Genomic DNA, 15368 nt, shown 5'->3' with positions numbered 1-15368 from the left:
AGACCTTTTTTCTTATGAAAATTTGATAAAATATATTTATCCTACCAATTTTATTTGTTATATAATTACTTTTTGACCTCTTATCACATTTGAGTTCATATTAACACTTTTTTCAACCTAAACTAAAAAGAAAGCCTAAATCATGGCCTATATTGAGGGAAATTATTATATATGACTGTAACACTACCTGATATAATGACATAGTGTTATCAATTCACTTAGATTATAATATGTGTATAATTTTAAAGATATTTTTTAAGATTTTAGAAATTAATAATTATACATGTGTTATAATCTAAGTGAATTAATAACATCATGTCACATAGTATTATGATGACACATAATAATTTCTTCTATATTGATGCCTCTTGCTATTGGGTAAGATGGTCCATAACTAGGGTTTAGGGTCAGAAGACCCAAAAGGCCGAAACAATCCCGACGTGAGTTTATTTTATTTTTTTTTTTTGGTCCATACTTGAGTTTATTTGGGTTGGGTCTATGGACCTATTCGCATCCTGATTAATTCAGTGAGGGTTTGGGCCAGAACAACTTGACCCGACCCGTTACAGATTTTATTTTACATTTTTCTGAAAAAAGAAGAAGACAAAGCAAAAACCCTTCTTCTCCAGCACGAAAGCGTATCATAAATCAGATTGTCTCTCTGCAGAAGGAGCACTCCATCGCAGCGAAGCAAATCACATACTTTTTCGGTAACTCTCTCTCTCTCTCTCTATATATTTATATATGTATATGTTATACACTTGTGTAGGTCTCTCTGACTTTACTGTATGGTGAGTGATAGTTGATAGAGAAGTGAGTTTCTTTTTCAAGTTTTCTTCTAATGTTCTGTTTGCTTTCCGAGAAATTTTCATTTTCGGTGGTATTTATTTTACTCCCGACCCAAATTCAATAGAATGTGCTCGGGTAAAACCCCTTTCGCCGTTTTACGAGCTAGAGATAGATCTGCCCTTATTCTTGTTTTTTGTTTTTGATTCAGATCAATCTCAAAGTTTCAATCAAGCCAAGATGTTTCTCACAAGGTGATTGCATTTTTGAGTTTATTTTTTTCTTTTAAAATGAATTATTTGTCTCAATTATATTTATTTATTTACTTAGATTTAATTTTGGGTTTTTGTGTGTTGTGAAGGACTGAGTATGACAGGGGAGTGAATACTTTCTCCCCAGAAGGCAGATTGTTTCAGGTTGAGTATGCCATTGAGGCCATCAAGGTACATAACTTTGTTATATCCCCACTTTCACTCTCTTTCAGAATCTTAATGAGTTTTCCTAATATCTAGTCAAATGAAGGATTTTAAGCAGAGTCTATTGAGACAAATATAGCTGTTATTTTTTTCTGCCTAAATAAATTAGTTTATCTAATTTTTGTATTTATGGTTAAAGCAGTTGTTTTTCTTTAAAAAGAATTAAATTGAAGATATAGTTGTTGGGTTTTGATTGAATTACAGCTGGGTTCAACTGCAATTGGGTTGAAGACAAAAGAAGGTGTTGTGCTTGCTGTGGAGAAACGTATCACGTCGCCTTTGCTGGTCTGCAATCTTTCTCTTTATGCGACTTTTCTTGTAGTTGTCTATCATTATTTTTTTTTATTAGTTAATAGTATTTATAAATTTAAGTATCAACCAAAGATGCCAGCAAAGTAATTTTCTTTGAGATTGTTACAAACGTCTACAGTAGCATGACTATTTTTCTTTTAAGAGTTGACGTGTTGGAGACCCATTGGGCATTGTCCTTCAACACACGGCACTCATTTTTGTGTCCGTAAACCATTGGTATCATGTTGTTTAAGAATCATACTTATATTAAGATAAATGAAACCTCGGACTTGTCCATATTGTATCTCGTTTTCAAAATTTATTGGTGACAAACAAATTTCAAACCCAAGGTCAGTCAAATTTTGTCTTCCAAAATGGTTCCCTTTTTCCTCTTTCCCTCTTGTCACTATGGATACATTTGTTCACTATAGAGGTTTGCAGTTCCATTGATGGATGATATTATATGTTATTCACTTTCAGGAACCCAGTAGTGTGGAGAAAATTATGGAAATTGATGACCATATAGGATGTGCCATGAGTGGACTGATTGCTGATGCACGTACACTTGTTGAACATGCGCGAGTTGAAACTCAGGTATTGTTCTCATTGGTTTTTCATATTGACATCCTAAGTTCCTAACCTTTTTACTGATAGTCTAACTTTCATTTTTTGCAGAATCATAGGTTCTCCTATGGTGAGCCAATGACTGTGGAATCTACAACACAAGCTCTTTGTGATCTGGCCCTACGATTTGGTGAAGGTGATGAAGAGTCCATGGTAATAACCTTTACATTTGTTGGTTTATATAATATTTTATTTCTGTTTGTAATGTCTGGTCAAATAGTTAAATTTGCTTAGTTTGGTTGGATCCGTAAAATAAAAGTGTACAACTAATCATGAGCCATCTTTAATGTACCACAATCACAGTATAGCTACAAAATCAGACCCTTTAAAGCTAAAGATGTTCATGTGTTCATCTTGAATGCCAGTTTTTTCAGTATTGCTACAAGATACCCCTCTTCGTTGAATTTCATTGAACTATTATGGCTATTTTATATCTGCTCATTACCAAGTTCTTTAGGAATAAATGCCAGAGTTATGTAAGATACCAATTTTATCTTTGAGAAAGAGATGAATCAGGGCCATACTGTTGTTTCTTTTTAATATAGGTGAAGTATCTTTTGGCATCTGATATTAGATCTTGGATGTATTTTTCCCCTTATATTTTTACTGATATGTTTTATGTCATTACTCTGTGTTTCGTTTTTTATTTTCTTTTGTGCAGTCCCGACCATTTGGGGTATCTCTTCTCATTGCAGGCCATGATGAGCATGGGCCCAGCTTGTAAGTGCTACTTTGTTTTGCATATTTGATTTCTAGTTGCAAGATATGTATGTCTTATGTTTGTGTGTGTGGAGTGCCTTTGAAGATAGGAACTTGTGCTTAGTAAAATATTAATCATTGAAAAAGAAAAATAAGCACTTGAGCTATTACATTTCTATGTCTTCAAAGGAAAATTTCAGACATGCTGACGGCTCACATTGGACAAAGCTTTCGATAATGGTTTGTTCTGTCATTTCATGCAATAAGTATTAGTTATAATGCTTTTGATAAGCTAGGCAGTTCACTCCATCTAGTCTAGGAGTAACTCAAGGCATTTAGCATATAGCACTTCATTTTAAAAAGTTCACTAAAGATAAAATTTCAACATTCCATATTTAAACAAAGGGGTGAATTTCTGAGGAATGAATAAGTAATGATTGAAAATAGATTAATTGACCAAAAATACATGGTGATATATATATTAGACAGTTTCAAGGTTTTTGTACCTTTGTATTTCGTTGAAGAAACCAGGAAAAGGAAAATAATGTTTTGAAAAACTGGAACTATAAGGCTAGGTTATCTTATGTAGTCAAGGCATATGAGATTGTTTTTGTCTTTACTTTTTCCATTATTTTCCTTCAACTGTTCAGCAAAATAAATAAAAACTGAAGAATTGAGAAAAACTATATTTCATGAATTCTTTTAAATATAAATCTACATTTATGTTAATGTTGGAATCACAAGCATAGCTATTGCTTAAGTCAGATGTGAAGATGTTATGAAGATAGGTTGTAAATGAGTGAGCAAATATGTTGCTTCTTGTTTTTTGTATATCCTGGTCTTTTCTTTGACCTAGGAAAGAAAACTTCTGACATGCAGATACTATACTGATCCATCTGGCACATTTTGGCAATGCAATGCAAAAGCTATTGGTTCAGGTTCAGAAGGTGCAGATAGCTCTCTGCAAGAGCAATACAACAAGGTATCTCTGGTTATATGTTTTCTTATTTCTATATACATATCCTACCAGGTCAACTGACTTGGTAGGCTTATAATTTGTGGAGCATGAAATGCTAAAGTGGTTAGCCATATGCTTAAAATGTAATTTTCAGTGTACACATGATTGAAGTCATCCTTATTGGATGAGTCATTTTCTGGTAGAAAAAAGTTTTAGAAATTCTTTCTTCGTTTTGTCTTTTTAACCATATGGGTCTCTAATTTCATTTGATTATGGTTTTCAGGACTTGTCTCTTCAAGAAGCTGAGACAATTGCTCTTTCTATTCTTAAGCAAGTTATGGAAGAAAAGGTGAAGCTTTGAAGTCGATATTGATTTCTATTCATACTATTACTCTGGTGTTCTTCTAATTTCCATAGGATCACTTTAATTGACCTATGGTACTGTTTGCAGGTGACTCCCAATAATGTTGACATCGCAAAGGTTGCTCCAGCATATCACCTATATACCCCTTCTGAGGTGGAGGCTGTCATTGCTCGCCTATAAGTCCTCATATTACTCTGAAATGAATCTGTTTCCTGTCACTGCTGTACTTGTTATGCTTAGAGAAAAGGATTTGGATTTGTTTCTGGTTGGTAACTAGTAAATCATTCAGTGGTGCAATGCTAAACATATATGCCAAGGGTGTTATCATCTGACTTTGATGAGCAGATGTCATCCTCTGCTCTAGTGAAAAATTGGAACATAATGAAAGATTTCATGTGAACTGAAGAAAATTTTGCAATCATTTTGTTTTTTGCACTAGTCTTTCTCTATCTTCTACAGAGTGTTGGCATGTTATGGAGAATGCTGGCTGCATTACCAATAGTGGTTGGCGGTGCAAATTTGATGAATTTTATTTACATATTGTCATCCATTTTTGTTTCTGTTTGAACTGAATGTAGCAATACTGTGAAATTGCGAAATGGCAATTGGTACCTGTCCTTTACCAATTGGATCACTTTTAAGACATCACTGAAAAAATGGAAAAAAAAATTGCCTTTTACCTGATGACGACCATCACTTCATTAACACAAAACGGCATGCACCTGAAGAACATAGCCATGGCTATAAACTTGCCCATCCTATCCTAGTCGCCTGACTTATAATTAATCTTTTGCATGGTCGTTTGAATCAGGATAAGCACGCCCCCATCATCATCGATAATCATATGCTACAGAAGTAGATGCAGCTGATCATCAAAAAGATGATGAACATTAATTATATAAACTTGCCCGTCCTCTTCTAGCAGCAGCTGCTTGTGTAGCTTGAATCCTTAATCAGGATTCAGGAGCAGCTACATTGTAATGTGAAGAAGCTCTTTATGGAGAAGAAGTGAGGTTGAAGTAGTTGATTGTTGTCTTTTGTTGGGAGGGTGGAGAAGATGAAGGGGTGAACAGTATGCTAGTTGTTTATCAGTTTAATTAATTAATTTACGTCCACTTCAGTCTTTCCAGGCTCCAGCAATTCAAGTTTTCTCATGAAGTTAGGCAGACTCAAATAATAGTTGCTCCTTCTAAGTGCCGCAGAGACCCTGTCGTGGAGATAAGGGAGGGGAAGGGTCAGGGAGGACTATTCCTTTTTTGATTTTAATAATTCAATTAAAAGTTAATAAGGATAAAATTTCCGAAAGAAGGAAGCAAAAGTCGATTTGTTGAATTGTTGAGATTGCTGAGCTTGCGAGAAACGTCTTGGTCTAATATTTCATAAGCTAATTAACGATGTTATTTCCTTTATATTGCAACTTCACATTAACACTCATTATCGTATGAGTAATACAAAACAAATACAACGCATTTATCTCACACCCTCAACTATTTATAAAAGTTTAAATTGTATGCATCCTCGTATTCCTAATGACAGACAAATGAATCCCAAATAACACTGCAGTCATGCTATAAGCTTTTTGACCTCTATTCGAGTACGGGAATGACAACTACTATGTAAAGCCAGCAACACCCATGGATCTTTATATTATATTCAAGAACAAAATCGTTGGATTTTTTTTTTTTTTCAGATATAACTTTTTATTGGTGAATTTTTAATTAAAAACCTATCCCCACTCATCCTTTGCCACCAAACCCAAGACTCGGGTTGTATAACGAACGCCACTATACAAATCCCATAGTACATGTTGCAAACATACACCTCTTTGGCAAGATGATCAGAAGCACCATCGGCCTTGCGACAGCAAACCAAAACTACATCCATCAGAAGCTAGTTCGTTAGGCTCAGTTGTATCTCATGCTAGGGTTGCCCTCTTGCCTTTAGAATCTCTTGACTGCAAACAAATTATTTTTCAGTCAGAAACTACATCCTCTGTGAATATACGTATTCAAATAACGAATGAGCCTAGTCAAGCACACATGAAACTTAGGGGGAGAGAGAGAGAGAGAGAGAGAGAGAGAGACCTGTGAAGCAACAGATCTCTTTGAATCCAAGAATTGGCCATAAATGCCGTACAATCTATTCTTCTCAGCTTCGGAAACAGATGGTCTTGCCCTGGAAGCAGTAGACTTCAAGAGAGGATCAGATATAACTGGCTTTTTCCCTGGACCATTGGTACCTGCACCTTCCAGAAGTTCATGCACTGCTGCAAGCTGAGCATCTGAGAGCAGAGCTTGAAGGTCAGCCCCACTAAATCCCTCAGTCATATGAGCTATGGCAGCTAGATCCACATCACCAGTCAGTGGTAGCTGAAGCAATTGACACAAAGAATAATTACATTCTAAAATGAATTTAAAAAACATGATATAAAAAAAAAGCCTCATGATTTCTGAGTAGCAGCTAAAGAGTTCATGTTTCTGAATGGCAACTACGGTTGCCATAAAGTTAAGGGACTTGGCTCCACTCCAAAATGCCATAATCAAGTACTGTACCCCCCCATTTCAAAGTAAATAGGGAGGAACCTAGCGCATGGTTGAGTTGATATGTCATATTGTATCAAGTCTAAGCTGAAATGTATAGGCCGACTCTTGTTAGTCTTGTGGGTCCTTGCATCTTTACTGGACAGATTTGATATGCCATATTTGTAGGCCCGTATAGGCACTTGTTTTAACCAAAGACCCACAAGGCTCTGAAGCATATAGGAATAAGAGAATCATGCTGCTGAATATTCTCACCCTATTATAGTTAAGTTTATATAACAAACATATGGAACAGGATATATCATTTAGGTTTCCGTACAAAATTATGAAAAGGAATAACAAGAATGTTAAAGAGCAAAATGACTAAATAGAAGTTACAAAATCTATACATTAATTAGATAATGTTATTACTAACCTTTCTAGAAAGGACTGTTAGAATATCCAACCTTTCACGCTGCGATGGAAAATCACAAAATAGAAGGCGATCTAGCCTACCAGGTCTCAAAAGTGCAGCATCAAGTAAATCCGGTCTACTGCTTAACATGAAAAATGCAGGTTCTTTTTTTAATTAGACAAGTAGCCACTGGACAAATCTATAATTGGACAAGATAATTACTCAGTAAAGATGAAGCAAAAATGATAGAAACAATCCACAAACAGGACCTCAGTTTGCATAGGAGCAAAAACACTATGGAGGCAATTACCACAAGCTTACTAACTATGAACAAAGCTGTTCTGCTCCAATGACTGATATCAAGATTCGATATTTAAAATGAATCTGAAAACAAAACCATTACTCCGAAGATAAACTAACCTTGTTGCAGCAAACACAAAAACCCCAGTCAAAACTTCAACACCATCCAATTCAGTCAGAAACTGTGAGAAGGGATACAATGATGAGAAAATCAACTCAGAAGAGAAGAAGAAAATAAAATAGGACAAGAAAATAAGAGACAAACCTGATTGACAACACGGTCGGTTACACCAGTATTGTCGTGTCCTCTTTTTGGGGCAATGGAATCAAATTCGTCAAAAAAGAGAAGGCATGGTGCTGCAGCAGCTGCTTTGGAGAATATATCCCGAACCTAGACATCAGCAGCATGCGATGCGCATTACACATCACAGAAGATTAATCCAAAATAGAAGCTACAAGGAATCACACATTTTCTATCTTCTCCCTGCAAAATTAACATATCTGTTGTGGAACCCAGTTATTCCCCTTTCATTTTCTACATGATTGTCAGATTTTTGAGGTACTTTATAATGAGAATTTGATACCATTTTTCAAAATAATAAAATCAACTTCACAATTTATGGCTTTGGACACGATAGTCCAACACATCTGTAGCCAATCACATGTTCCTAATGAGAATCATTGAACAATTGGCTCATATATTAGCTTGAATTCCTATTCCATGCGTCATTTTCACACTTACTTGATCACTAAGATGCAATCACAAAAGAAAGAAGATGCTTGCACACAACAATGGAAGTTTAAAGAAAGAATATTGCAAATGGGATTTGCTTGTGTAAAGGAAAAATTCACCACTTACAGCTTGTTCTGAAGCACCAATGTATTTATTCAACAGCTCAGGTCCTTTGACTGATATAAATCGTAGTGAACAGGCTGCAGCAGCAGAACCAACTATGTGTGTCTTGCCACAGCCAGGAGGCCCATACAATAGAACATTTGACCGCAACCTTAAAGGAGCTTTTGAAAAGATATTTGGGAATTTTGAAGGCAATTCAATCATCTGATATTGATAAACAATAGGAGGGAACAATTAGATTACATATGCATTACTGAGCTACATATATTTCCATGGAAACTAGGCTTAAAAAATAAAATTATTTACTTCTTTAATTGCATTGCAAATGTCAACAAGACCACCCACATCATCCCACCCAGACCGACCACCTTCAGGAGCAGATTTAGTGATGTCACGCATGGCAACTGGAAGGAAATCATGCATTGCCCGAGAGAAATCATCCCTAAGTAAAGTGGGCTTTTCACACTTGTCAAAATCAAAATGACAAGGCAGAAAACGACCTATGGCAGCATGAACAGTTCTATCGACCAAGATTTCCTGAAACAGTGAAATTGTTAATATTTAAGATTTAAAGGCATCATGATGGGAAATAGATGCACAAATAGATACAGAAATAGGGATTACTAAGGGAAACCAGAATAAAGGAACTCAAAAACCATTACTAGCTTCAAAGACGACTTTCACTACACATGAAAGTAGCAACAAATACATCAGACACAATCTCCCCGAACAACCTGGTCCCCATATGATGATAAGACACATTTCACCCAATACAACACTACTGTAAAGACTGGAAACCAGCAAAGTTCATCAGAAAATTAAGCAAAACTAAATCTAACACATACACCAGAAGACGCTACAATAATTCTCAATGATCACATTACCTACAAAAACCTTCTTTATTTGACAGTCATACTACGAACACTAAAAACCATGCTTGAAGCACTGAGAAGGATTATTCTTTGTGCACATGAAAACTGAAAACAAAGGCAAACGAAAAACAAATGCACTTTCCAAGAGAGTTCCTAGTTTTCACGTTTAAAAAAAGGAGTGGTCAAATCCACTGTAATAAACTCCATAAGCAGCCTTTTATCAAGAGCCACATAATTTAAAGTTCTAAAGCTTGATAGATAAGGATGAAACAGTGTAGTAATATAACAACCAATAAAGCATATAGAGATGAATTCTACAAATTTAATAAGATTTACACAACTTGTACCATCCCAGAAGTTAGTTTTAAAACAGGCAGCATACCAGATCATACGCATCATAGCCATCACATTTTGAAGCTACATCTTGTAAGATGTCATCAGAACATTGTAAGAAACGCCTCTGAATTTCATGCTTCAAAATGGCTGCACGTTCTGAGGCAGCAGGAGCAGGCATTTGCACATGAAAATCAAACCTTCCTGAAAATAACCAATGTAAAAAATAGAGCATTCACAATATTAAAAATAACGAAGCAGACAAACCACTGTTATGATTGTATCTTAGAGATTTACTGCAAGTTTAATGCAGTACTCTTCCACATTCAGAAAAACAAACCTGAAGAGCTCAATGACTGTGGTATACTCTCTAAAGACTTCACAGAAGCTATGAACGCAAGGGGACCAATTCCACATGAGATCTTTCTTTTTTCCTGTTGAGAGTACCAATAGATTTCTTAGCTGACTAGAGGACTAAAACAACATATCTGCAACCATAGTCCTCTGAAACAAAAAAGGTTGGCTAATTGCATTCTATCATTTTTAACTGGTACAATAGATTAAAAGCTATTTGCCCTTTAAAAATTAAGATTCATTCAAGCATTATGATATCAAAACAAGACATCGTAGTCTATGGATTTTATGACTATACTTCAAAGTGGTTCCAGTTCAGTTTGAGCAACACATATTCCCAGTTATTTATTTATTTATTTATTTTAAGAAGTGATTAAAAGGTGATAAAAGATATAAATGAAAACGGGAGACCAGTACTCTGAGATGAGAGAATTAGCATTTTATTGATTCTGCTCAGGTTTTTCCCTTTCAATAAATGCAACTTAATTTCCACAAAGCTAATTTGAACCCGAAATAAAGTTTTCATTATTCATTACAGTGAGAAATACATTGTAATTTACTATTCCAGCATACTAAAACAATTGGAATACCAAGTCAAAATCAATGATGTACGGCAGAAAATATATATAATATATATATGTACACACATCATTCTAACATCAGAATCATTGAAACCATCCTACGAGATGTGGGATAAACCGTGACAGAAATATTACCCCATATTCATCCATAATGTCTATGAGAAATTCTGTTAGTGCAACAATAGAGGTTGAAGGTTGAGATCCTTCTGAGTCTGAAGAGGATGAAATAATGCTATCAAGATCGTCAAGAATTACAAGAGATGGTGCATGATCTAACGCCTCAGATATGTAGCTAGATAGTGCTTGGCGAATGGTCAAGGCCTTTTCCATGGCAAGTTGAGAACAGCTTACAAAAACTCTGCAAAGACAAAAAAAAGGACATTACAGTACATGCATATATCACCCCTCAATACCCCCTCTCAAGATTCAGTCAGTTGGAAGATTTAACAAAAATACACAAGAAGTTGTATATATTTGGATTTCAATAATTCAATGACCAAGAAGGAAACAACAGAAAATATATGAATCTATTAACACAACATACGTGTGGGCTAAGAGGCCTTCGTGTTCCTCTAGACATTTTGCAACAGTTCTCGCTAATAATGTCTTTCCAGAACCCTAATAGGAGAAACAAAAAAAGGCGGAGAAAAGAAAAATCAAATTGTTAACATCAAATCAGGTATGTAAAATAAACATGCCAAAACACTGCCTCGTGAGATGAACACCACAATAGATAAAGAAGATTTAATTCCTGAAATTAGTAAATTAAATTGATGAAAAAAGTTTTCATTTTATATCCAACAACATAAGAAAGTTTACTACATTAACAAAAGATTGAACAAAACCAAAACATGAAAACATCAGGCTGAAAAATTGATTCACTTATCTGTCCACAGTTAGTTGGCATCAAGGCTTACAGGAGTCAAGTTGATAAATTAAAAAAGAAAGGTAACCTACTTATTTTTCTGACAATAAGCATTCATTTTGAACTCTATATGTCACATTGTTAGGGATTTTAACACCTTAATCCCCACTCCCCAAGATCCAATAACAACTGGAGAATAATAGAAGAAAATAAAAATCAATCACACAAGAAAAAACAGAGTTTTGCATTGTTCACGCCACATAGGAGCTTCCTTTCCCTTCAAACATTACATAACCTAAATTTCAAGAAGATGAAGAACTCACAGGTGGTCCATATATTAGAACATGTCCAGGGAGGGGAAGATTGTGCGAACTGAACCATACCCCAGAAGCAGGGGTTAACAACACCAACATCCCTACATTTGAAAAACATCATGTATTAGGGAACACCAAGGCTTCCTTAAAGGGGAGAGGGGGAAACTAAATAACAGTTAACATAACAGGTATCATCAACTATACAAAACTTTCATGCAAAACTTTAGCATCGGTTGCATTTCAATAATCTCTTAGCAAAAAACTGCAGAAAGTGAATTCTATCATGAGATACACAGGGACAGAAAAACAAACAGGATCAAGTTCTTTAAACTTTCACCCACTGTACAACCTGAGGTGAGAAATACAGGGAGATGCCTCAGGTTGTACAGTGGGTGAAAGTTTAAAGAGCTTGATCTTGTTTTGTTTTGTTTTTCTCACCTCATCTCCCTGCCATGTGTTAACCAAAAATAAATGTAGAAACACAGTACATCAGTTTTTTAAAATCTCTAACTCAACCTTTTTAGTATTCTCAGTCTTGTATATGTGCGTGTTAGAGTTGATTAAGTACAATCCTTTTTTACCATTCACCAATACTTTTATATGACGACCAGTAGATTACTGGTTGCTTACTCGTAAATTAAAAGTCAAAACTGTTTTATTTTTCTTCTTTATCCATTGATCTAAATTGTCAGAATTATTCATCAGGTTATACTTCATCCTGAGAAGCCAGAACATCCACCTTGAGATTGTCAAAAGAAAATATAGCAATTTTCTAAAATCTCCAACTCAACCTCTTTACTCTCCCCATCGTTGAGTGATGTGTGTGTGTGCACAAGCACAGCTAAAATAAAAAACAACAACATACAATACTGCATTGTACTCCCATATACCATCAAAGTTTTATGTAAATAAGAGGTAGTAAACATCTAGAGGTGCAGGAGAGTAAAGAGCTTCACAAGGAAATACAAATACCTACTATTTAAAACATCAGAAGCAATTGTCCCCATCCAGCTCAAGGATGATACATCAGAAGTAACGTCTTTTCCAGAAATTCTCTCCCTTACTGAAAAAAAGGACACAGGATCACCCAATTTCAGCTTTTCAAATGACTCCAGACCTCCAAGATTAATGTTGTCTTTGTTTCTTTTATCAAATACAAGCTCATATGCATTTCCACCATGTTTAGATTCCTTGGAAATTGTCAATACATATAAGATTTCAACTGGAAGTTCAGCATTCATATATTTGTTTTCCAGGAACCCATTTGATGATTCCTGTACCTTTTCCTCAATTCCAGACTTGTGCCCTTTCACTTCGAAGTGAAGCAAAGTTTCATTTCCTAAAACCAATGAATTAACTTCTACTCCTGCATTTGTCGCAATAGCATCAAATTGTGCAAGGATCCATGCTTTAAGAAGACTTTCTACTCCCTTTCCCTCGTCAGACTGATGAGCGGCCTCCTCATCCTCTTTGCAAGAAGGTTCATGTGAAAAAGCAGCAACAACTTTTTCATGGGTTGACCAATCGGAAACTTCTATATAGGTACTTGAGCCAGTTGTTAGAAGCATGTTTTTCTTGCGAATTTTATGCCTATCAAGAACTTCTAGACCATTTCTTTCAAGAGCTTTGTCTTTCCCAAATATCTTAAAGTGGCACGGAGAAAGTGAAAGCAAGGGGATGTTATTCTTCAAAGTACCATTGCATCCCTTTAAATAAACCCCTGCACACATGAGAGCAACCTCATTCAAACAACCACATTTCTGTCAATGAAAGGATATAACTGATTTGATTGTGAATATAAAAACACTAACAGTAGGATAACTTATATACAAAATGTCTGCTATTATTAAGTGGCATCCGTATCATGCTTCATAAGCCAACTAAAAGAGGGAGGCATGGAAATTCCACAAGAAGACACCAACTTTTGTGATTAAATATGAAGGAAACAGTGCCACCATATGCATCATGAATGTATAATTAGATGATTAAATTTGCAGCATAAGCCCAGATAGGCTTCCAACTAAATCAGCAATAAAGATCTCAACTCTACAAGGTGTTCCCATATCAGTTTAAAAATAAGATCCATACGTAAATTCCAGTAAATGCCTTTTGAGTCTATATGCATTATGGCCAAACAATGATGACTCTATTCAGCACTGGGTAGAATTTACGTACACGAATGCAAACGAGCTCTCAAATAAAGACGAAGAGATTGGGCAATCATTACATGCCCTTTAGCCACTGAATCAGAAATCAACAACTGAACAATTGCTTGACGATTGTCCTTATTGTCATCTGAAACTCCACTCTTAGATTCTTTTGGAGTTGAACCGCTTCTTGTTCTCAACCCATCATTTTCAGAATTTTTCATGCTCTCTTTCAGTGATAATCTTGGCACAACAGCTACTAACTGAAGAGACTGCAATGAGAACATTTTTGCTGTTTCTGGGTGTATAATAGCAACAGAAGTGAGAACAACTCCAAGCTCAACACCTTTGACACAACTTTTCTGAACTAATCTCCTGTCGGAATCTTGAATTCGCAGTAGTGCCTTTGAAATATGATGTTCTCCACTAGAAGAGAGCGTTGACGAATCTTCACTTGACCCAACATTCTTGCGTCTCTTCGGAGCAACCGCAACTTCAGTCCCTTGCACCAGTTGCACTGGTAACATCCCAGAAGTCAAAACATAATTCTAGTAGACTAAGATATTATATATAGTACACGGATTAACGTCAAAATGCAGCTAATAAAATTCTAATACAAATAATTCATGGTGGAGACTGAAATGAGGAGCATATAGCATCTTACCCACCGCTTTCTTGGGAAAGGTTGAACCAACAAGGAATGTAATGGTAGTTCGTCCATGCAACCACAAAGGAAATCTCATAGCTTCATGGACAATCCTCACCTGCATTTATCAGGGTTAGCACACAATTTAGCTTATAAACAACCACAAAGAGCTTATAGACAACCACAAAGAGCTTGCCAACCACATACAAATATAGCTTCTAGACAACCACAAAGAGCTCGAGTTAACACTTGGAGTACCTGATTCAATATAGCAGCCTCTGCGAGCTCGGAGTTCAGCTCCAAAACCTCCCAATCATCCTCGGTAGAGGGCTCAATTGTGACCAGAGTAGCCTTCGCTACATTCAAAAGAGCTCGGACTCGAACCCTAGAACGATCCGGCAACGAAATGCATTCTCCGAATTGCTGAGCGACCTGCAACGCATCCATTCACACTCTCAATCAATCACTAACAAATTTCTACAGCTTCCTCTGTTTTTAGCAGAGAAGTGAAACTGAGCTGACCTCGATGGCCGGAGAAGAGGACGTGGCGCCGGACCATGCGACGTTCCAGCGTTCGTCGTTTTGGGAGCGAAGCTCGAGTGCGAGAACTTGAGGGAGGGACGAGGATGAGGATTGAAGGGTTTGGATTAGGGCCAGCGGAAGCGAGACGAAGCAGCTCTCTATGCCCCCAACGAGCCTCACCTCGAATTCCATTTTCGAAGAGACTCGGACAGATGGCCGCCTACCTCACCTGGAAGATAAAAGGACTGCGTCAGCGCAGCGCCACAACTGAGACGTCGTCCCTCCCGAGGCTTACTCGATTTTAGTGAAACTTACGTCATCCTCCCTCCAAATTATCCCAACTTAGCCTTTACTAGAAGTAATGCCCGCACGTTGCTGCGGGTAATAAGAAGTGATAAAATGTTTTGAGGAGACGTGTGTTTGGTTTGTTAAGATGTTAATGATAT

General features: G+C 36.3%; 2 protein-coding genes across 3 annotated transcripts; one reads left to right on the top strand and one right to left on the bottom strand.

Annotated features, from left to right (window-relative positions):
- The first annotated feature begins 593 nt into the window (after nucleotides 1-593).
- LOC147297412 (proteasome subunit alpha type-5-A) lies at nucleotides 594-4636 on the top strand. Its single transcript, XM_086237212.1, has 10 exons — nucleotides 594-710; nucleotides 998-1040; nucleotides 1148-1229; nucleotides 1467-1547; nucleotides 2034-2147; nucleotides 2229-2330; nucleotides 2839-2897; nucleotides 3756-3858; nucleotides 4118-4183; nucleotides 4286-4636. Exons 2-10 carry the CDS (start codon nucleotides 1027-1029, stop codon nucleotides 4376-4378), a joined length of 714 nt encoding a protein of 237 aa, XP_086093338.1. The 5' UTR covers nucleotides 594-710; nucleotides 998-1026; the 3' UTR covers nucleotides 4379-4636.
- A 921-nt stretch (nucleotides 4637-5557) lies between these two features.
- Nucleotides 5558-15242, bottom strand: PEX1 (peroxisome 1). 2 transcript variants are annotated; one of them, XM_086237191.1, is made up of 17 exons: nucleotides 14923-15242; nucleotides 14659-14832; nucleotides 14419-14518; nucleotides 13783-14271; nucleotides 12584-13327; nucleotides 11617-11708; nucleotides 10973-11046; nucleotides 10564-10786; nucleotides 9834-9927; nucleotides 9543-9697; nucleotides 8595-8825; nucleotides 8292-8492; nucleotides 7698-7823; nucleotides 7553-7614; nucleotides 7154-7271; nucleotides 6283-6567; nucleotides 5558-6152 (listed from the first exon to the last, which is right to left on the bottom strand). In XM_086237191.1, the coding sequence occupies exons 1-17, from the start codon at nucleotides 15112-15114 to the stop codon at nucleotides 6114-6116; spliced, it is 3399 nt and encodes a 1132-aa protein (XP_086093317.1). In that variant the 5' UTR covers nucleotides 15115-15242; the 3' UTR covers nucleotides 5558-6113. The 2 variants fall into 2 exon arrangements, with proteins under 2 accessions (XP_086093317.1, XP_086093326.1); XM_086237200.1 differs by lacking the exons at nucleotides 5558-6152; nucleotides 6283-6567; nucleotides 7154-7271; nucleotides 7553-7614 and having other exon boundaries at nucleotides 7792-7933.
- Nucleotides 15243-15368: the final 126 nt, after the last annotated feature.

The sequence above is a fragment of the Dryas octopetala genome, chromosome 1 (assembly GCF_963921425.1).
Source record: "Dryas octopetala chromosome 1, drDryOcto1.1, whole genome shotgun sequence".
Taxonomy (NCBI): domain Eukaryota; kingdom Viridiplantae; phylum Streptophyta; class Magnoliopsida; order Rosales; family Rosaceae; genus Dryas; species Dryas octopetala.
The sequence above is the reverse complement of the archived record's forward strand: the minus strand, read 5'-3'. Positions and strand labels throughout refer to the sequence as shown.